At 36.7% G+C, this 22,985-nt stretch overlaps 1 protein-coding gene across 9 annotated transcripts in view; it reads right to left on the reverse strand.

The window, feature by feature from the left end:
- The window catches only part of PPP1R9A (protein phosphatase 1 regulatory subunit 9A), a 328,300-nt gene that overhangs the window by 143,565 nt on the left and 161,750 nt on the right, over positions 1-22,985 (reverse strand). For all 9 annotated transcript variants that reach the window (XM_067746375.1, XM_067746382.1, XM_067746381.1 and 6 more), the window contains exons 3-4: positions 10,614-10,746; positions 3,878-3,998 (exon numbers count right to left, since the gene is read on the reverse strand). In XM_067746375.1, the coding sequence (XP_067602476.1) occupies positions 3,878-3,998; positions 10,614-10,746 (254 nt within the window). The remainder of the gene's footprint in view (positions 1-3,877; positions 3,999-10,613; positions 10,747-22,985) is intronic.

Consider the following 22,985-nt stretch of genomic DNA (forward strand, 5'->3'; position numbering starts at 1 on the left):
ACTAAGGAATTAGGATATATGGACACATGAAAACAGAAGTTCCTATTCAGGGCTGTCCCAGGCTTGAGGATACCTCATGGGGACAGACAGGTCCTGCAAGGAGGGAGAGTTTGCTGCAGGGTAAGCAGAAGAATAGGATTCTTCATCTGTTTTATATGTTAGTGTTACCTGAAAGATTGTCCAAAATGATTAAAATCATTTAAACCAACACGTGAATGAGGATAAACTACGTTGCACCTTAAGTTCAAATTTGATTATCTTTTCAAAAAAACTGAAAAATAAACAGGACAGTGTTCTAAAATGACAGTGTTCTCAAGCAAAAGCTTGAGAAACAAACACAAGGAGCCAGAAACAAAACAGATTTTAAATGCATTTTCAATTTGCCTCTTTAGCCCAGCATTATTAATATCTTTTGTCAGTTACCATCCACATGATTTATTCTACTATCAGCGTTTTCAGTTGTGTTATTATAAAATTCATTTTGCTTTATAGATTCATTAAAGAGGACTGGAGAAATAATTAGTGTGTTAAAGTGTCCTGTGTACATTCATAAAATTATGGCAGCAAAAACTAATGGTTAATATATTTAGTATTATTTTAATAAAAATTTAGAACTAACACAGAAAGTGTAAATGGCTATCATGCCACTCAGCTAAATTACAAGATAAACTATAAGAGGCAAAGTAGCCCAAAAAAAAGGAGGAGAAGAAAAGAACAGAAAAATGTTAGGTCCCAGTACTAAATGTCTTGAAAGAGATTAAAGTACAGGTATTCACTCATTCAACAAATATTTACTGAGCACCCCCTACGTTTCAGGTGTCATATGAAAAGATACAGACAGATGTGAAGAGACATTTAGAATGTTAAGACATCATATCAAATAATAAGGAAGACTCAAAACTTTTTAACTATACTAGATGACTGGAGATAAATATCCATGGCAAATTTTTAGAAGTACTCAAAATGTGATGAGTTTATGAGACATTTGGAAGGGGTAAAAGCAACACAACAAAAATGGCTTCTTGTATTGTGGGTGGGAATGGGCAGAGGAGGGAGAAAAGAATTTCTCTATATACCTGTTTATTTGACATACCTCGAAGGAAGTTTGCCCAAATCTGAGATTAAATTGAAATCATTTTCTTAAGTAGAGTTATTAAGGCCACATGGTGATAACTTTATTAATTTTAGTTGCAGGTTAAAATATATAAAATATTACATATTCTCTATACAAAATTAAATACTCCATATTAGATGAAATTTAAAAAGAAACACAGACTAGAGCCATTCAACACTTTGGTGTATATTAAATCCAGGTTTTCTGAGAGAGAGAAAGAGAAAAAAGAGAGAGACAGAGAGAGATGGGGGCGAGGTGGGGAGAGTGATGAAAAGAATAGAAAACATATCCACACAAGAATGGCATTATACTAATCATACTGTTTTGTAAATCCTTAATACAATATCTTTCTATATCAGTAAGTATACATAACAAAACTTTAAAAAATTATTGACTGGAGGCAGCAACCAAGTGTTCCATTTGTAGTTTTTTAATACTGATACCTTTTAAATAGCAAACATTAAAATACTGTGCAAATGAGCATACCCATAATGGTCGTAATAATAGTGTAATAATTTATTGGGTTGGCCCAAAAGTTCATTCAGGTTTTTCCATAACATCTTACGGAAAACCCGAATGAACTTTTTGGCCAACCCAATAAAAGATGTGAACACTGCCATAGGTGTAATAATGTGACCACTTATTTTCAAATACACACACACTCAATTTTCATATAAAATGAAAAGTATGGAAAAGATCTCTAAAGTCCCTCTGACCTCCAAAATCTTATGATTCTGTACCTATTTCATACATCTTTCTATAGTTTTTCATAAGACTTCCCATAATAACTATTTTTAATAAATTTCAAGCTTATGCCTACTTCAGTCAAGAACAGCTTCATACACAAACAGCACTGTGGAAGGTTTTTTATTTATACATGCTTATTTAATGCATACAAAAATCCTGCAATGTAGAAACCTGAAAATTAAGTAATTTGTTCAATATCCCTTAGCTGGTAAGTAGAGGGTATGAAATTAAGACTCCTGGTCACATGATCCCAAAGATTCTGCTCATTTCATTACATCAAGTTGTCTTCTTTAATATATTCACTGAGGCATTTATTAAGCATCTATTATAACAACAGCAGGATTACTGTACTAGGTAAACATTCATTTAGAAGGATTGAGGAAATGCACACTGGGACTGATAAAGCAAAGTTCTCTTATCAGTGTAAATATTATAACTACACGGGAGAACAAATCAGTAAATAGGTTAATAGAAAACAAACCTAATTTAAAAAATGAGGGCAGAAAAACAAATAGTTCTGAGTTTAGAACAACGGGAATTGACTAACTGATGAATACAAAATTCTCTTTTTTGCTTTTTAATCAATTTGTAGTTTGGCTTGGCTTTGTGGCTCATTTACTTGAGAGGTGATTTATAATAATTTAATATGTTTGAATATTAACAGTAAGAATTATTTCCTATCACTTTAGAATGACTTAAGTTTTTCACAAAGCATGAAGAGAAAAGATACAGATTTTACAAACAAATTTTAGCTCACTTGGAAGAAAGGTTCTAAATTAATAATAGGAAGTATTTACTACTACCATTATATAATTCATTGAAGGGGCAAAGAGGTTATTTCCTTAACTACTTTGAAAAGGAGGAAGACTTAATAAATTACTTTTAAACACAAAATATTAATATCTCACTTTCTTTGTTTTAAGTGTGATAAACATTCACTCAGCTGAACATTCACTCAAAACATTCATTTCAGACCTTCTCTGTTCAAGTGTTATGGGAATACAAATAAGGCTACTGGCTAAGATGTGGTCCCTAACCACATAGAAAGAGATGGTACTGAAGGTGTGGCTTTCTATTTAAATAAATCAATTTAGTTCCTCTTGGGAAACATCTGTGTATATAAATATGTTTTTAAAATTATGAAACAAATAATACTACTATTGGTCTCATTGGAGGTTCACAAATGATTTTCAACATGGTTTATTATTTCTGGATAAGCTGGTTGAGTGATACATACTTAAACCTTGAAAAAAATCAAAGCCAGTTATTCAGTGTTCCTAAAAAAAATAAGATGACATTTCTTTGAATTTGGCACTCATAGTTTTGAGTCTACTTTTATTTCTGTTTCAGCCCCAACTTGATGCATCAGGAGCCTAGGGTCAGGATTAATCAAATCTTTAAAGATACTTGTAGCTTGAGATGATGAAAGCTAAGACATAAAACAATGCCCATCTGATGCTCTGGTGTGCATCCAAATTACCCAAGGTGGATGTTTAACCCTCTCCTAGAGATTTGAATTCCAGATTTAGGTGGCACTCAAGGACCTGTGTTTTTAGACAGAACACATTTTGAGAGACACATCTCCAGAATTACCATCACTGCAGAATTAGTTCCTATTTTCCCTCCTACCTCTGTCATTTTCAGAAGTGCCAGAACTACTATTATTTGTTTTGATACCTCTGAAGTGAAAACTATATGCTGATCTCCACAGTACATATTCTTAAATGATACACACCCATGATTCTGCTCACCTTCCACTGGCTAGATAGATGAATGGATAGATACAAAGGTGGACAGATACAGATAACAGATCCATCCACCTATTTATCTAATATACATTAAAGGAATGTATTCTGCCTGCAAATCAGAAAGTAATTCAAGTGTTTTAACATTTTCCACATCTGAGACACACCCTGAAATTCTGTTCTAAAAAGTCAAAAGAAAGCTACCATTGAAAGAAATTCCCAGAAACATTTCCTAGGAGATTTGAGTTATTAACAACAGTAGTTGGCTTACCTGCCATCTCGCTGAGCAGCACCACCTTCTGTCACTGTCTTGACAAATATTCCCAGCTTTTCAAGTCCAGCATCTGCTCCAACACCCATTCCAATAATACTTATACCAAGTCCATCCTCATCTATGAAAACGGAAAAAAAAATGAAACAACCTAAGTTTTACACTCGTCCACAATTAGCTGCTGAGATCTATTTGCTGCTTTTAATTTTGTTCTTTGTGAACTATATTGATATGCTTCCTCTGACAGAATTTTTATTCTATGCTGGGGAGCAAGGATGTCAAATTAGACCCCTCAAAAGGCTCATTAGTTTAGTCTCATTTTACTACTGCCAGTGGCTCTTCCATTGTGATCCCTCAAAAAGGTAATAATTTGGTTACTGAGCAATCAATCTGCCTGACTAAATAATATTTTTAAGCACAGACCATACATCCTCAAACATATATATATATATTATTTAAATAAATGTGATCATAATATATCTGGAATTTCCTCTTTATTTATGCGGTCTTCTTTTCTTTTTTACTTGGTCCATATTCCCATTCATGTTAATAAGATGGTATGTGTCTCTCAGTACTTTCCTCTGTCCTACTATACAAGCATATAAACGTATCATCAGATACAATATACACATTATATGCATATAATTAAATATACATATTATATATGGCTTAATTTTCCTTCTTATTTTCTTTACACATACAAGATCATATTATACCTACTTCTCTCTGCAGCTTACTTTTCTAATCCAATGATACCGCATGGATATCAACTTACATAGCCTTAAATCACTTATAATGCATATTTCATGGTGAGAAGCTGTCGTAACTTATCCAACCATTTCTCTACTAACAGGCATTCACTTTTGTTTCCATTTTACTGGCCCTTTGAACAATACTGACAAACATGTTTTTTAATTCACTTACAAATCCATATTTCCAATTCTCCTCTCTGTGAACACATATTTTAACATTAATGAAATAAAAGATACACTATGCGCATTCCACATTTTTTGGTTAACATTCAAAGTTATTTTCTGATAGTCTCAAAGTCTTTATAGTAATGGTGTATTAGCTGCATAAAAAATAGATGGTATTAGCTAGTCAGCAGTGGTGGAGTGTTAAAGGAAAACGGGCTCATGTGCTCAATAGAATACTTGATGCTTTTAAAAGCCTTTTTAGCAATAACCTTTAATTTGTTAAGTATTCTCAACTAGTAATTTTTTTTTTTTTTTTTTGCGGTATGCAGGCCTCTCACTGTTGTGGCCTCTCCCGTTGCGGAGCACAGGCTCCAGACGCGCAGGCTAAGCCGCCATGGCTCACGGGCCCAGCCGCTCCGCGGCATGTGGGATCTTCCCGGACCGGGGCACGAACCCGTGTCCCCTGCATCGGCAGGCGGACTCTCAACCACTGCGCCACCAGGGAAGCCCTCAACTAGTAATTTTTTGAATAAGGTTCATCTCATTGATTATTAGTTACTGCCAGCTTCTGCTTTAAGTATTTCTAAGTACAACTCATAATCCTACATCTTTATTCTACATATGTTTAAAAGTATGTCATTTGGCAAAAGTGATGTGTTTGCTCAGCTGTGTGCTAAAGAAAGCTATGTAGAGTGCTCTCCCTGGAGGAAATGTTTGATGTGATCCCCAGCTGAAGGCACGTCCTCATTGATTCTAGGCACAGGTATCTAGTGTGAAAACTGCTGACTAAATGAGTGATCACTGGAGACTTTCCTTCCTTCCTTACATTTAGAATATTTGCACACGCCATTTCCCATATTTATTACATTCTAATCGTTTCCCCAGTATAGATATTCATGTTCATCAAGAGGCATTCTCCTGCTAAAAACTTTCCTACATTCATTACAGTTTTCGAGTTTCTCCCCAGAATGAGTTTTCTTACGCACATGAAGGTTAGATCTGTGCGAAGGCGCTTCCTCATTGGTCACATGTATAAAGTTTCTTCTCTCCCACATGAATTCTCTTATGTATATGAAGGTTAGCTGTATTGCTGAATTATTGCACATATTCATCATATTCATAGGGTTTCTCTAGAGTGTGAATTTGTTCATGTTGATAAAGGGATGAATGATGACCGAAAGCCTTCCCAGTGTTTACATTCAAAGAAGTTTTTTTTCTTCCTCCAGTGTGTTTGCTCTTGTGTAGTTTAAGAGATGATCTCTGTAGACTTTTCCACACTGAAAAATGTCATAGGGTTTCTCTCCTGTATGAAATCTCTGGTGTGTATTAAGTGTTACCTGAATTCTTATTCATATTCATTGTATTTATAGGACTTTTTCTTCATTATGAATTATCACGTGTCAAGCCAATGTTGAGTTCCCATACTCAGTATATCGAAAGGGCTCCCCTCAAATGTTGATTCTGTATACTATCATGCCATTAAATATAATAGTTACTTCCTGCAAATAACCTGCATGAAAATTATATCTGAGTTTTTAAATCCATTTTCCCTGCCTGGACTCAGGCTTTAGTAAAATTATCTTCTTTCCTTCCATAGCTCCTCTTGATGCTCTAACTGGAAAATTACTCAGATTTGCAAAGCTGAAAACCCAACTGTGGGCAAAACTATTATATCAGCTTGAGCCATCCTCAATCCCATTGCTGACCACGTGAAAGACATGGTGATAACCGAAGGAAAATTAAAGAAAGAGTACAATCAACCCACAGAGACCAGGTGACTAATCTAATCTCTCTACAGCTTCTTTGAGATGTCAAGCATGGGTGAAGTCCAAGCCACAACTTCAAGGCCCTGATTCTTGTGGTTGCACCATCAAGAACCCAGCAGCCATCCTGTCTTCCTCTGTATATACTCTCCTAGGAACAGGCAGAGCACTAAGTATGCAAAGCAGCCAGGACAAGATGGAAACAACTATAAGGCTGTGTTAGGAAGATGTTATCACCACCCTCTGGAGGCCAGGAAAAAAAATCTCATGTTAGTTCAGCATTCCCTTCATTGCTAGTGAGATTTGAGCTTGTAGTCATATGAACTTGGGCCATTAGATTTCCTCTGAAGTAAAGGGCCAATTTTTCTAATGAGTTTTGCCTGACTCTTTTTTCCTCATCATTTCCGAAGACTCTTAGAATATTATAGCTATTAACTCCATGTCATCTATGATGAATATTTCCCCCTTCAAATGTATCACTCATCTCTTGGCTTTGTTTGACAATATTGCCTTTAAGACTTTAAAATTTTGGATGAGTAGATTGGTCCATCTTTTCTTTTATAATTTCTGATTTTCCATTTTGGTTAAGCCCCTCCTCCCACAAGCCCAGATGATAAATGTAGACATAAATTTTCATCAAATATCTTTGTCATTTTTAATATTTTATTATTTAATTCACGTAGAGTTATTTTTATATATGATATAATGAAAATGATGTTTTCCAACTTAATACTCTTTCAGATAGATGCTTTATGCCAGAACAATTTGTAAAGCACCCTGTCACTTCTAAATTAGAGTATCTTATGTGTCATGTTATTAAATTCTCATGCACACTAACATCTTTCCCTGGACCTTGTATTTTGTTCCACTGATCAACTGCTATATGTATACAATTTGTTCTGATTATAGAGGCTTCACGTTACATTCAGATAGTTGGGAAGTTAAATCCTTTCACATTCTTTTCCATACTTCCCTTAGGTCTGTATTTTTCCATATAAAATTTAGTATTGTATTATGCAATCCCCTCTAACAATGAAACTCTGATGGCAGTTCTACTTGAACCGCATTAAATTTATTTATTCATTTATGGGTATAGAAGACAGAATAGGAGAGACTTTCCTATACTGAGTCTTCTCATCCAAGAATACAGAATATCTATTTGCTCAGATCTTGTATCTTTAATAGCTATAATACAACTTTTACAGCTTTAATAGCTACAAAATGACAATGATATATCACCTCACACTTGTTACAATGACTATCATCAAAAAGATAAGAGATAACAAGTGTTGGGAAGGATGGGGAGGAAAGAGAACTCTTGTGCACTCTTGGTGGGAATGTAAATTGCTGGAGACACTATGTAAGACAGTATGGAGATTCCTCAAAAAATTAAAAATAACTACTTCGTTTAGTTCTCTTCTAGTTTAATTTTTCTAGTTTAACTTTTACTATGAAATGTAGCATACAAACAAAAGAGTTTATAAAAACATTTACCTACAAAACATTGCGTAAAACAAAAATAAAGCAAACATTCATGTACTAACAAAGACAGAAAACATTACAAATACTCCAAAAGCCCACTAATGTAAGCCTCCCTGAAATCATAACTCTTCCTTTGGTAACCATTATCCTAAACATGGTGCTACCATTCCTCCCTTTTCTTAATACTACTTTTTAAAGCTACTTATTTGTGTATTTCTAAGGAATATGCTGTTTAATTTTTCCTGGCTTTTAAATTTAAATAAATGGAATTGTACTGAATGGCTTCTTCTGTGATTTGCTTCCCACCCCGTCTCAATTTCATGTTTGTAAGAATCATAACACACTGCTACATGGAACTGTGGCTCCTTCATTTTTACTGCTGAGTAATATTTACTATAGATATGCTACAATTTATATACCTTTTCCTATCATTGATGATTACTCAGATTGCTCTCATTTTTGCTACTGTAAGCAATACAATGGCCCACAGCCAAATCCAGCTGTCTTTGTATGGGCCATAAGCTAAGGATGGTTTTTACATTTTTAAATGGATGAAAAGTGTAAGCTTCACTCTTACATTCTCTTTAACCTCAAATGAAAGTGTCTTTTATAGAACAATTATTGGCCAGTGTTGTTTAGTGTAATAATTGGTATTCTTTATATATTTTTCATCCAAGCAATTTTATGCTTAATACTTACATAGTTTTCAACTCTCTTTCCCTAACATTTGCTGTGTTGAACAAGCTGTTCTTTGTTTCTTTTCCTCCTTGCTAATTGAGAATTATGAAGGAGATATGTTCTTTAAGTCCTTACATATAAGCACATTTCTTTCTTTCATCAGGATAGGTAAATATTCTGGGATGGATAAAGGATTCTTGGATCATTATCCTTTTTCTTCTCAGTGGTGTGTGAAATCATACATACCTCCCCACTCCCAGGGTTACATATAAGAAGTCTGAGGCTACTCTAATAACTACCTTTTTGCAAGTACCTTTGCTTCTTTGTTTGCTTTGATTTTGGCCTGGTATTTTGTAAGATTTTCACTTTATGTTTGAAGATTAGAATTTTCTCAGGCTGTGCCTGAGTATGGGAATTTTTTTTAAAGTCCTTTCACTTGCAACAAATTGGCTAGGACCTTTCAATTATGAGGTTCAGATGTATTTTGAGCTCAGGAAAATTTCTTCTATTTTGTCTAATATGTCTCTTGTCCTGTACTGTCTTTTCCCCTTCTATTACAACTTATATATTGGGTCTCCTTCATGATTTTTCTTGGATTTTTTGCTCTGTTTGAAAATTTGAAAATTACTTTGGGACATTTCTTATGTTTGACCTTCTAGATAACCAATTTGAGTCTCAACAATAACCTTTTCAATTCCTCCACTGAAATTTTTAATCTTAAAATAAATATTTTTGTTGTTGTTAATTTGCTTAATTAAGAATGTCTTTTTATATATATATTTATTTATTTTATTTATTTACTTTCGGCTGTGTTGGGTCTTCACTGCTGCACGCGGGCTCTTCTCTAGTTGCGGCGAGCAGGGGCCAGTCTTCGTTGTGGTGTGCGGGCTTCTCATGGCGGTGGCTTCTCTTGTTGCGGAGCATGGGCTCTAGGCGCGTGGACTTCATAGTTGTGGCTTGCGGGCTCTAGAGAGCAGGCTCAGTAGTTGTGGCACACGGTCTTAGCTGCTCCGCGGCATGTGGGATCTTCCCGGCCCAGGGATCGAACCTGTGTCCCCTGCGTTGGTAGGCGGATTCGCAACCACTGCACCACCAAGAAAGCCCTAAGAATGTCTTTTTAAAGCCACACTTGAACATCTTTATTTGGTTTCTTTGGGTTTTTTTGTTATTCAAGTTGTCATCTGTTTGTTCTGCTTTTTTCCAAAGCTCTCTGAGATGTGCTATTTTTCTGTTCATTAGGTCCTAATTCAGTTCCCAGGTGATGATTTATGATGGTAAACACAGCAGGCTCTGGTCCCGTAGGTCCCCAGTTACTGTAGCAGGCAGTCTGTGATTCCAGGGAAAAATCAGGAGCAAGCCCCTCTGCTCCTGTCCTCCCTGCTTTCCTTTAGCTTTCTCCCCTCAGAGATGAAGAGGATTCCACTGCCTTCATTCCCAAAATCCACCATTTTCTAAAGGCCCAGCACTCCCCCTATCTACTACATGCAGAATCTAACCATGACCACTCTCCCTACACCAAAAATCCCCAAAGCAACCACCTGCCCCAAGCTCTCACTTATGGCAGCTCTCTCTGGACTCCTCACCTGCACCAGCGCTTTGCAGGAGTACCAAGAAAACATCAGACCTCACTCACACCTCCCTACTTCTAGTCGCCAACCCAGCCAACTAAAGTAGATGGGTTTCAGTGGAGTGCGTAAGGGAGGAGTCTTTCAATCCACCATCTATACAGAATTCATATAAACTATTTTTGAAATTTAATAAATAAAACCCTCCATGAGAAATAAAGCTTTATCCAATCCTTAGGGGGGGAAAAAGGCTATACTTAGGGAAAATAAAGTCATTTCTACATTATTAACATAGCAATATAATATTATTAACATTGTAAAGCTCATATACCTTTCTCTAGTTCCACTGGGAAAAGTTCCAGCTTTTCTACACGCTTTTCAAGTTCATACTCGGCTGAAGCAGCCACAGGGTCAACTTCATCGTTTCTCCTGTCATAGTCTTCATTGGAGTATGTGCTGAAGACCTGTAGTAAGATATCAACAAAAAGATGAAAATCTAGAAAAGACAGTTTTCTTGATTAAAAAAAAAATCTGCTACATATCCAAAACTACGTAAGTTAAAAATTTTGTACGAAGAATTTCTTCTAAACAACTGTTTTGTCATAAAATCAACTGAGATGTTAAGAAAAGGAAAACTGAATCAGAATAAAAATAACTTACTAATTTAAAAAATGTACCACTTTTAATAATTTGAGAGACAGCATTAGCCACAGAATACATTATATGGTTAGCAACATTTATCACTTTTTATAGAATCAGAGTATACCATATTAGCTGCAATAAAATTAAGGTAAAGCATCTTCAGGCTTTATTTACCGAAGCAAATACCCGCACTGAACCCATTTCATGCTATGACCTATACAAGCCCTGATGTTGCAGTGTGCTGGTTTTATAAGAATTATATTTCAAACACAGAATCATTGAAACTGACTTCTATTCTGTACTGGGCTGTGTTAAGCTCTCATTTGTTATCTCTCATTTTACTTCCATGTAGATATAAATTAAATCCTCATTGAACCTTTTTTTTTTTTTTTTTTTTTGCGGTATGCAGGCCTCTCACTGTTGTGGCCTCTCCCGTTGCAGAGCACAGGCTCCAGACGGGCAGGTTCAGCGGCCACGGCTCACGGGCCTAGCCGCTCCACGGCATATGGGATCTTCCCAGACCGGGGCACGAACCCATGTCCCCTGCATCTCAACCACTGCGCCACCAGGGAAGCCCTCATTGAACCTTTTAATGAAATGACTATCAAAATATTGCTCAAGAGCTGCAGAACAAACAGGATATTGGTAGCTCTTTCTTTCTGACCTAAATCATTCAAAAGACTACTAAATGTGGTCTTCAGATGTAGCTGTACATCTTCTTTCTGCTGAAATATTTGTTTTATTTGAAAAGTAACTGGAAATAGGTATACAACCCCTCACTTAATACACTGAAGAATATTTTTTAAAAAGAAATGTATAGTTCATCAAGCCTAATTAATTTGCATGATAAAAACTGACATTTTCAATTAAATTCAACAATTATGAAGTATCTAGACTGTGCCTGACAAAACTTTGTCATGTCCTCCCAGATCTAGAGTGAGTAGTTTTTAAAAATATATACTTTAAAAAGTGATAATAAAAACATCAATAGAAAGCAAGACAGAAGGTCAGAGATGAAAGAAATTAAGTCTATTGCCTATAAAGCTGGCCCTGCTAGTCCAGATGTGCTTTACATTCGTATTATTGGAAAATTGGCAACTCTTACATGCTGTATATGGTAACCTATAAACCAGAAATATATACTGCGTACAAAGAAACAGATGTAGTGTGGTTCCTAATTCTACATACTTCTCAAAATCGTATCATTTATAGGTTTTGTACCAGAATGCATAACTGTTTTTCTTCCTGAATTTCAACATGTTTTCATAGCCTTGTACCATTCACTTGGTCTCTACCACATTCCTACAACACAATAAACATTTCTACACCAAAATGAACACTTCTAAACTATGGGGTTTGTACCTTTTAAATTAATCTTTTCATAAAATATGCTTCCTATGCCCCTTCCATAGAACCTTCCAATATTTTTCTTAAATTGTCATGTTTATGACTTTCTCTTAGACAGCCTGTTTGATCTTTCACTTCCCTTATATGTTTTGGTAATCACTTATTTATTCATTCATCAAAAATTTACAAAGAATCAACTCTATGCCAGACATCGTGCTAGACACTGAAGAAGGTACAGTTTCAAGTAGCTCACAGCTCAGTAGGGACATAGAAATCAAAATAAACTAAAATATATGTGATAACTGATGTAACAAAGGAATATACCAAGTAATTTTTTTATTGTCATGAATTTCATGGAGGGGAAAATATTTGAGTTGAACCTTAAATAAACAAAGATTCACATATTCAAATGTAGAAGAGGTGGAATGTATATTTCAAATATAAGACACTAGAAAAAATCTATATCTGTATCTTTTGGAAAACATCGACAGTTGAGTGGACCACAGTGCAGCATGCCTAGGGGAGCAAACTTTAACAACATACAAAGAAAGTTACTTGGATCTGGAACGTACATGTCCTGGAAACTATCAGCAGAGATGACCGGAAATTATTCCATTGATGTTTGCCACTTGTCTACTTCTGCTAATAGGTTCAAGTATATGATTGCTAAACAAGGATTCAAATGATATTCATACAGGAACATAACTCAATTTTGCTACCAACTTAATGTATGAATTAAAAAATGTGTGTATACATACACATGTATATATGTGTATATGTGTTTGTGTGTATACACACACATCTGCTATCAAATGTCCTTCCCCAATCAGTCTGGTTTATAAAGTCCATTTGGGGATAACCAGAAATTAAATAAAACAAACAGAAAACTAACTATATGACTACATATTGGAAAACAGTACTTTAAATAATGTTTGAGGCATGTAGCAATCAGATGACCATATCACCATTTAATTCTGTAGAGAAGAAATAATGTAATATACTTTTCATCTTCAGTTTGTTCATAGTCTGGTAAATTACGTGGGCACATAGGTAAAACCTATAAATACATGAAACAGAAAAGCCAGAATTCATTATTTGCAATTTAAGCTTTTGTTTACCTGGAGAATCCAAGAGGTTAAACAGAAAAACTGTTAGAATGAACAAGAGTTCAGTGAAAACAGAATTTCAAAACTACCAAAAAAGCCCAGAATAGCTTTAGAAAATATAACAGAAAAGATCAGAAATTATAAAATACTCAAGAATTGCTGATTATAAATGTGCAAGGATATCCTTTATCTATAAAACTTAACTGAAAAATTCAAAAAGCCTTGAAGAAGTGTAATGCCATACTATGTTATTGGATTAAAATCCTTAATATTGTAAAAACCTCTATGATCCTAAATTACTGTAAATGTCTCTTTGCCCCAATTTAATTTATGAATTCAGGGCAATCAAAATTAAAATCCCACTAACATTTTTCATGGAAACTAACAAGCTGCTAGCAAACAAGGAATAAGGATGGAAATAGACCCTATCAGATACCAAAACATACAATAAAACTTAGTTTATTAAGGCAGTGCAGTTTGCCCCAAGACAGATCTATTTTTGTACTCTATTCTGTTTCACTCCTCTACTTTTCTATTCAAATTAGCTTGGGTGGTCTATTCAATAAATAGTAGGGAAAGAATGAGATATCCATATGAAAAAAGATTCCTATTTCATATGATTAACAAAAAGTAAAACTTAACATTGGTTAAGAACAAAAATTATAAACTATTAAACTGCTAAAAGAAAATATGGGAGAATGTTTAACAGGCTAGAGAGGACACTCCCAAAAAGCCGAAGACCCTAGAAATCCTAAAGAAAATGAGTAAACTATTTGATTAAAAATTAATGCTAAAAACTTCTAGGTAACAAAATATACCATAATGAAATTACAAAACAAGTCAAATATTAGGAGACTATATTGCCAAATATCAAAATGAAATATGAATATTCATAATATAAAAAGGGTTTTATCAACTTAACTACATCTGTAAGTAGGGGAAAGGAAACGGAGAATTCAACAAAGACATATCAATAAATGATGTAAAGATGCTCAACTTCATTAAAAATTAAGCAAATTCAAGAAGTAAATACTATATATTCACCCATAGGATGATTTTTTTTTAAAAAAAAGACTGCAACATCCAGTGTTTGTGAGGATATAGGAAAAAGAATACACTTGGAAAAGCAGGAAAAAGGTCGCAGTTTGAGAATAGCTATCAAGATTTTAAATGTAAATGCCTTTGATCCAATAATGCTATACCTAAGTATTTATAGAGATACTTGCAGGTGTGCACAGATACCTGTGCAAGGAAGTTCATTACAGAACTATTTATAATAGCCTAAGATGGAAAATTACCTAAACGTCCAATGATAGAGAAAATGTCTTACTAAATTACAATATATACAAATATGTAATTTCATGCAATGATTTAAAAGATCTATCTCCGCTGACATGAAAGTCTCTGAAATACATATATTATTTAACCAAAAAAGCACATGGCAGATATACCTATATCTACTGATATATCCCTTTGTATCTATTTATATATTTCTATATATACATATATAGGTATAAATATGTTCTCAACTGGTATGATCCTAACTTTAAATTAAATACCTCCTAAATTCTCTAGCTATGTAGCTCTTGCCAAATTGTAAAACCACTCTAAGCCTCAGTTTCATTATTCACAAAATGGCTATTATAATAATAATACCTACTGCATAAAGTTGCTGTAAGAATGAAATGAGATAGTCCAAATAATTATGCTGGGTTCAATGTCAGGGGAGGGAAAGCTGTCCCAAGGTAATATGAGAGATAACAATATTGCCCCAGATACCTACACTCACCTCATATTCTCATTTATAAATAAGTTTTGAATATTTAATCCACTATGATGCTTAATGCCCTTGGAACAAAAATCTGCAAGACTAATTTAGTATTATAATGTAGACTGGCCTGCCAAAATCCCTACCTGTGTCCAGAGCAATACAGTATCATTACACAATGGCTCATCATCTGCCGCCAGGCTTTGTTTTGCCTTCATCAGGTAGAACCTCAGAGATGAAAGGAAAACTGACCTAGGTAAAGACTTCCCCTTTCATCAATATGGTCATGACTCTTTCAGTATTCTTATAATAGTTCTATCATTTTTATTTATATTACCATAACTGCTCTACAAATATATATGAATAGTTAATTACACAAATAATAATCAGAGCTCCATCATGATACCACTGCAATGCAAAAAACTAAAGGCCAACAGCATCCTGGGTCCTAATATTCAACGCCATTCAAGATATAAACATATATATTTAGTTCAGTCACCTTCACATTGTTCCTGCTTTATTTCACTGAGAAAAGCAAACAAAAGGATGTTTACGTTTAAGACTTCTTGTTTCAGAGCCAACGAGTGATATTCTATTCCTTGATCAAAGGAAACAAAACAAGACCATATCCCTTGCTTTGCAGCAGAGGCAGGCTTTTAGGGATAACAAGTTTACAAATACAGTTAGCAATGACATTTCTGACCCAGCAACCCAAGGCTATGGAAAACAAATAAAGTTAAAATTAGCTTATAAGATTTCAACTAGAATCATTCTTTTTCACATTTCTGGTAGTTTGAGCTCCAACACTTTTTCAAAACAACAGCAACATTTTTTTCAACAATAAGGAAAAAAAAACCTTATTTCCTTTACTTCCTTATGACACATTTTCTTTAGTCAATGCAGGTCAAAATGAATTCAGGATCAGTCCATATCTTAAAGTTTTAAAAACAAATCTGGCGATAAACCATCCTCAGAAAGGAGGATCCTGACAGCCTTCAAACTTCAGTTTCCTTTCTGTCCCTCACTGATTTATGATATAAGAATTATAGTTTCTTGACTGCCTACTGTGTGCCAGGGAGTATGTTAGCTTCTTGTTCTAAATTGACATAAGCCAAACTGAAGTGCACAATTATCAGGCATTTGGGGGTAAGCGTTGGCAATCTCCAAAGATTCTAAATAAGTGAGAGCTTTCTGCTGCATATAAACACATTGATGAGCAGGATGGAAGAAAAAGACCCACAGCTCTATCTTGCAAGCTCAGTAAAGTCTCAGATTTCTGTCCTTTAGTTACTCTGACAAGTAACCTGCATGGAGGTATACTTAAAGCAACTGTGACAATATTCTACAGTAGGATGTGTCTAATTTTCTAACTGGATCCCTCAATGGAATCCTGCATTTCAGAAAACAGGACCAAATGAGAACTAGAGTTAGGTGTTACTCTAAAAGCTTAGCTTGCTTGACTCAAAGTCCATTTACATAAAATATTTCTAAAACCAATCCACATATGTTCAACACTATGCATTTCACCAATTATTTGTAACATCCCCAACATTAATAAACCTTCCTATTTAAAGTATGCATCGCTGGAATGTAGACTTCTAATTAGGGACTTTCAACTACTAATCCTAGAGTGAAGATTCATGATTGTTATACCTAGAATGCTAACTAAAGGCTCCTAAAACAAAGTTATTACCATAAATATGGTGATACGTGTGCTAAAATAACTGGAAGTAAATTACAGACAATATAAAACATTACACAAGTAATCTTTAACTCGTGTACCAACTGATCCAGTAAGTAAGGCAGAAAAGAGGAAAGATTTGAAGCTCAGAGAACAATATACATGGTATATATGAGGATAACTACTAAAGACAAAGTCTATAAGGACAAAAGGTATATTTCACTAATTGTAAGCCTAGTATTTTCATGAATAACTAAAGAATAGGAAGTGAAAAAATAAATATGCATAATGGGAGGTAGACAGCAAGGCTAGTCAAAAGGAAACACAGGATTGAGGGGAAGATGGCGGAGGAGTAAGACGCGGAGATCACCTTCCTCCCCACAGATACACCAGAAATACATCTACACGAGGAACAACTCCTACAGAACACCTACTGAACGCTGGCAGAAGACCTCACACACCCCAAAAGGCAAGAAAACACCCACGTACATGGGTAGGGCAAAAGAAAAATGAATAAACAGAGACGAAAGGATACGGACGGGACCTGCACCAGTGGGAAGGAGCTGTGAAGGAGGAAGGTTTTCCACACACTAGGAAGACCCTTTGCGGGCGGAGACTGCGGGTGGCTGAGGGGGAAAGCTTCGGGGCCGCGGAGGAGAGCGTACCCACAGGGGTGCGGAGGGAAAAGCGGAGAGATTCCCGCACAGAGGATCGTTGCTGACCGGCACTCACCAGACTGAGAGGCTTGTCCGCTCACCCGCCGGGGCGGGCGGGGCTGGGAGCTGAGGCTTGGGCTTTGGTCGGAGCGCAGGGAGAGGACTGGCGGCGTGAGCACAGCCTGCAAGGGTTAGTGCGCCACGGCTAGCCAGGACGAAGTCCGGGGAAAAGTCTGGACCTGCCGAAGAGGCAAGAGACTTTTTCTTCCCTCTTTGTTTCCTGGTGCGCGAGGAGAGGGGATTAAGAGCGCTGCTTAAAGGAGCTCCAGAGACGGGTGCGAGCCGCGGCTAAAAGCGCGGACCCCAGAGACGGGCGTGAGACGCTAAGGCTGCTGCTGAAGCCACCAAGGGGCCTGTGTGCGAGCACAGGTCACTCTCCACACCGCCCTTCCGGGGAGCCTGTGCGGCCCGCCACTGCCAGGGTCCCGGGGTCCAGGGACAACTTCCCCGGGAGCACGAACAGCGCGCCTCATGCTGGTGCAACGTCACGCCGGCCTCTGCCGACGCAGGCCCGCCCCGCACTCCGTGCCCCTCCTCTGCCGACGCAGGCCAGCCCCGCACTCCGTGCCCCCCCCGCCCCGGCCTGAGTGAGCCAGAGCCCTCGAATCAGCTGCTCCTTTAACCCCGTCCTGTCTGAGTGAAGAACAGGCGCCCTCAGGCGAACTACACGCTGAGGCGGGGCCAGATCCAAAGCTGAGCCCCTGGGAGCTGTGAAAACAAAGAGAAAGGGAAATCTCCCCCAGCAGCCTCAGGTGCAGCGGATTAAAGCTCCACAATCAACTTGATATACCCTGCATCTGTGCAATACATGAATAGACAACGAATCATCCCAAATTGGGGAGATGGCTTTGAGAGCAAGATTTATGATTTTTTCCCCTTTTCCTCTTTTTGTGAGTGTGTATGTGTATGCTTCTGTGTGAGATTTTGTCTCTATAGCTTTGATTCCACCATTTGTCCTACGGTTCTATCCGTCTGTTTTTAAAAATTTTTTTTCTTAATAATTACTTATTATTTTAAAAACTTTATTATATTTTATTTTACTTTATCTTCTCTTTTTCCTTCCTTCCCTCCTTCCTTCCTTCATTCCTCCCTCCCTCCTTTCTTGCTTTCTACTTCTACTAATTCTTTCTTTCTAATTTTTCTCCCTTTTATTCTGAGCCGTGTGGATGAAAGGCTCTTGGTGCTGCAGCCAGGAGTCAGTGCTGTGCCTCTGAGGAGGGAGAGCCAACTTCAGGACACTGGTCCACAAGAGACCTCCCAGCGCCACATAATATCAAACGGCAAAAATCTCCCAGAGATCTCCATCTCAACACCAGCACCCAGCTTCACTCAACGACCAGCAAGCTACAGTGCTGGACACCCTATGCCAAACAACTAGCAAGACAGGAACACAACCCCACCCATTAGCAGAGAGGCTGCCCAAAATCATAATAAGTCCACAGACAACCCCAAAACACACCACCAGACGTGGACCTGCCCACCAGAAAGACAAGATCCAGCCTCATCCACCAGAACACAGGCACTAGTCCCCTCCACCAGGAAGCCTTCACAACCCACTGAACCAACCTTAGCCACTGGGGTCAGACACCAAGAACAGCGGGAACTACGAACCTACAGGCTGCAAAGAGGAGACCCCAAACACAGTAAGATAAGCAAAATGAGAAGACAGAAAAACACACAGCAGATGAAGGAGCAAGATAAAAACCCACCAGACCTAACAAATGAGGGGAAATAGGCAGTGTACCTGAAAAAGAATTCAGAATGATAGTAAAGATGATCCAAAATCTTGGAAATAGAATAGACAATATGCAAGAAACATTCAACAAGGACCTAGAAGAACTAAAGATAAAACAAACAACGATGAACAACACAATAAATGAAATGAAAAATACTCTAGATGGGATCAATAGCAGAATAACTGAGGCAGAAGAACGGATAAGTGACCTGGAAGATAAGATAGTGAAAATAACTACTGCAGAGCAGAATAAAGGAAAAAGAATGAAAGGAACTGAGGACAGGCTCAGAGACCTCTGGGACAACATTAAACACACCAACATTCAAATTGTAGGAGTTCCAGAAGAAGAAGAGAAAAAGAAAGGGACTGAGAAGATATTTGAAGAGATTATAGCTGAAAACTTCCCTAATATGGGAAAGGAAATAGTTAATCAAGTCCAGGAAGCACAGAGAGTCCCATACTGGATAAACCCAAGGAGAAATACATGAAGATACATATTAATCCAACGGTCAAAAATTAAATACAAAGAAAAGATACTAAAAGCAGCAAGGGAAAAACAAGACATAACACACAAGGGAATCCCCATAAGGTTAACAGCTGATCTTTCAGCAGAAACTCTGCAAGCCAGAAGGGACTGGCAGGACATATTGAAAGTGATGAAGGAGAAAAACCTGCAACCAAGATTACTCTACCCAGCAACGATCTCATTCAGATTTGATGGAGAAATTAAAACCTTTACAGACAAGCAAATGCTGAGAGAGTTCAGCACCACCAAACCAGCTTTACAACAAATGCTAAAGGAACTTCTCTAGGCAAGAAACACAAGGGAAGGAAAAGACCTACAATAACGAACCCAAAACAATTAAGAAAATGGGAATAGGAACATACATATCAATAATTACCTTAAATGTAAATGGACTAAATGCTCCCACCAAAAGACACAGATTGGCTGAATGGATACAAAAACAAGACGTGTATATATGCTGTCTACAAGAGACCCACTTCAGACCTAGAGACACATACAGTTGAAAGTGAGGGGGTGGAAAAGGATATGCCATGTAAATGGAAACCAAAAGAAAGCTGGAGTAGCAATTCTTATATCAGACAAAATAGACTTTAAAATAAAGACTATTAGAAGAGACAAAGAAGGACACTACATAATGATCAAGGGATCGATCCAAGAAGAAGATATAACAATTGTAAATATTTATGCACCCAACATAGGAGCACCTCAATACATAAGGCAAATACTAACAGCCATAAAAGGGGAAATCGACAGTAACACATTCATAGTACGGGACTTCAACACCCGACCTTCACCAAGGGACAGATCATCCAAAATGAAAATAAATAAGGAAACACAAGCTTTAAATGATACATTAAACAAGATGGACTTAATTGATATTTATAGGACATTCCATCCAAAAACAACAGAATACACATTTTTCTCAAGTGCTCATGGAACATTCTCCAGGATAGATCGTATCTTGGGTCACAAATCAAGCCTTGGTAAATTTAAGAAAACTGAAATTGTATCAAGTATCTTTTCCGACCACAATGCTATGAGACTAGATATCAATAACAGAAAAAGATCTGTAAAAAATACAAACACATGGAGGCTAAAAAATACACGACTTAATAACGAAGTGATCACTGAAGAAATCAAAGAGGAAATCAAAAAATACCTAGAAACAAATGACAATGGAGACACGATGACCCAAAACCTATGCGATGCAGCATAAGCAGTTCTAACAGGGAAGTTTATAGCAATACAATCCTACCTTAAGAAACAGGAAACATCTCAAATAAACAACCTAACCTTGCACCTAAAGCAATTAGAGAAAGAAGAACAGAAAAACCCCAACGTTAGCAGAAGGAACGAAATCATAAAGATCAGATCAGAAATAAATGAAAAAGAAATGAAGGAAACGATAGCAAAGATCAATGAAACTAAAAGCTGGTTCTTGGAGAAGATAAACAAAATTTATAAACCATTAGCCAGACTCATCAAGACACAAAGGGAGAAGACTCAAATCAATAGAATTAGAAATGAAAAAGGAGAAGTAACAACTGACACTGCAGAAATACAAAAGATCATGAGAGATTACTACAAGCAACTCTATGCCAATAAAATGGACAACCTGGAAGAAATGGACAAATTCTTAGAAATGCACAACCTGCCTAGACTGAATCAGGAAAAACTAGAAAATATGAACAGATTAATCTTAAGCACTGAAATTGAAACTGTGATTAAAAATCTTCCAAGAAACAAAAGCCCAGGACCAGATGGCTTCACAGGCAAATTCTATCAAACATTTAGAGAAGAGCTAATACCTATCCTTCTCCAACTCTTCCAAAATACAGCAGAGGGAGGAACACTCGCAAACTCATTTTACGAGGCCACCATCACCTTGATACCAAAACCAGACAAGGATGTCACAAAGAAAGAAAACTACAGGCCAATATCACTGATGAATATAGATGCAACAATCCTCAACAAAATACTAGCAAACAGAATCCAACAGCACATTAAAAGGATCATACACCATGATCAAGTGGGGTTTATTCCAGGAATGCAAGGATTCTTCAATATATGCAAATCAATCAATGTGATAAACCATATTAACAAATTGAAGGAGAAAAACCATATGATCATCTCAATAGATGCAGAGAAAGCTTTTGACAAAATTCAACACCCATTTATCATAAAAACCCTGCAGAAAGTAGGCATAGAGGGAACTTTCCTCAACATAATAAAGGCCATATATGACAAACCCACAGCCAACATCATCCTCAATGGTGAAAAACTGAAAGCATTTCCACTAAGATCAGGAACAAGACAGGGCTGCCCACTCTCACCACTTTTATTCAACATAGTTTTGGAAGTTTTAGCCATAGCAATCAGAGAAGAAAAGGAAATAAAAGGAATCCAAATCGGAAAAGAAGTAGTAAAGCTGTCACTGTTTGCAGATGACATGATACTATACATAGGGAATCCTAAAGATGCTACCAGAAAACTACTAGAGTTAATCCATGAATTTGGTAAAGTAGCAGGATACAAAATTAATGCACAGAAATCTCTGGCATTCCTATACACTAAGGATGAAAAATCTGAAAGTGAAATAAAGAAAACATTCCCATTTACCATTGCAATAAAAAGAATAAAATATCTAGGAATAAACCTACCTAAGGAGACAACAGACCTGTATGCAGAAAATTATAAGACAGTGATGAAAGAAATTAAAGATGATACAAATAGATGGAGAGATATACCATGTTCTTGAACTGGAAGATTCAACATTATGAAAATGACTCTACTACCCAAAGCAATCTGCAGATTCAATGCAGTCCGTATCAAACTACCACTGGCATTTTTCACAGAACTAGAACAAAAAATTCCACAATTTGTATGGAAACACAAAAGGCCCCGAATAGCCAAAGCAATCTTGAGAATGAAAAACGGAGCTGGAGGAATCAGGCTCCCTGACTTCAGACTCTACTATAAAGCTACAGTAATCAAGACAGTAATGGTACTGGCACAAAAACAGAAAGAGAGATCAATGGAACAGGATAGAAAGCCCAGAGATAAACCCAAGCACATATGGACACCTTATCTTTGATAAAGGAGGCAGGAATGTACAGTGGAGAAAGGACAGCCTCTTCAATAAGTGGTGCTGGGAAAACTGGACAGGTACACGTAAAAGTATG

This window comes from Pseudorca crassidens, chromosome 8 (assembly GCF_039906515.1).
Source record: "Pseudorca crassidens isolate mPseCra1 chromosome 8, mPseCra1.hap1, whole genome shotgun sequence".
Lineage (NCBI taxonomy): Eukaryota > Metazoa > Chordata > Mammalia > Artiodactyla > Delphinidae > Pseudorca > Pseudorca crassidens.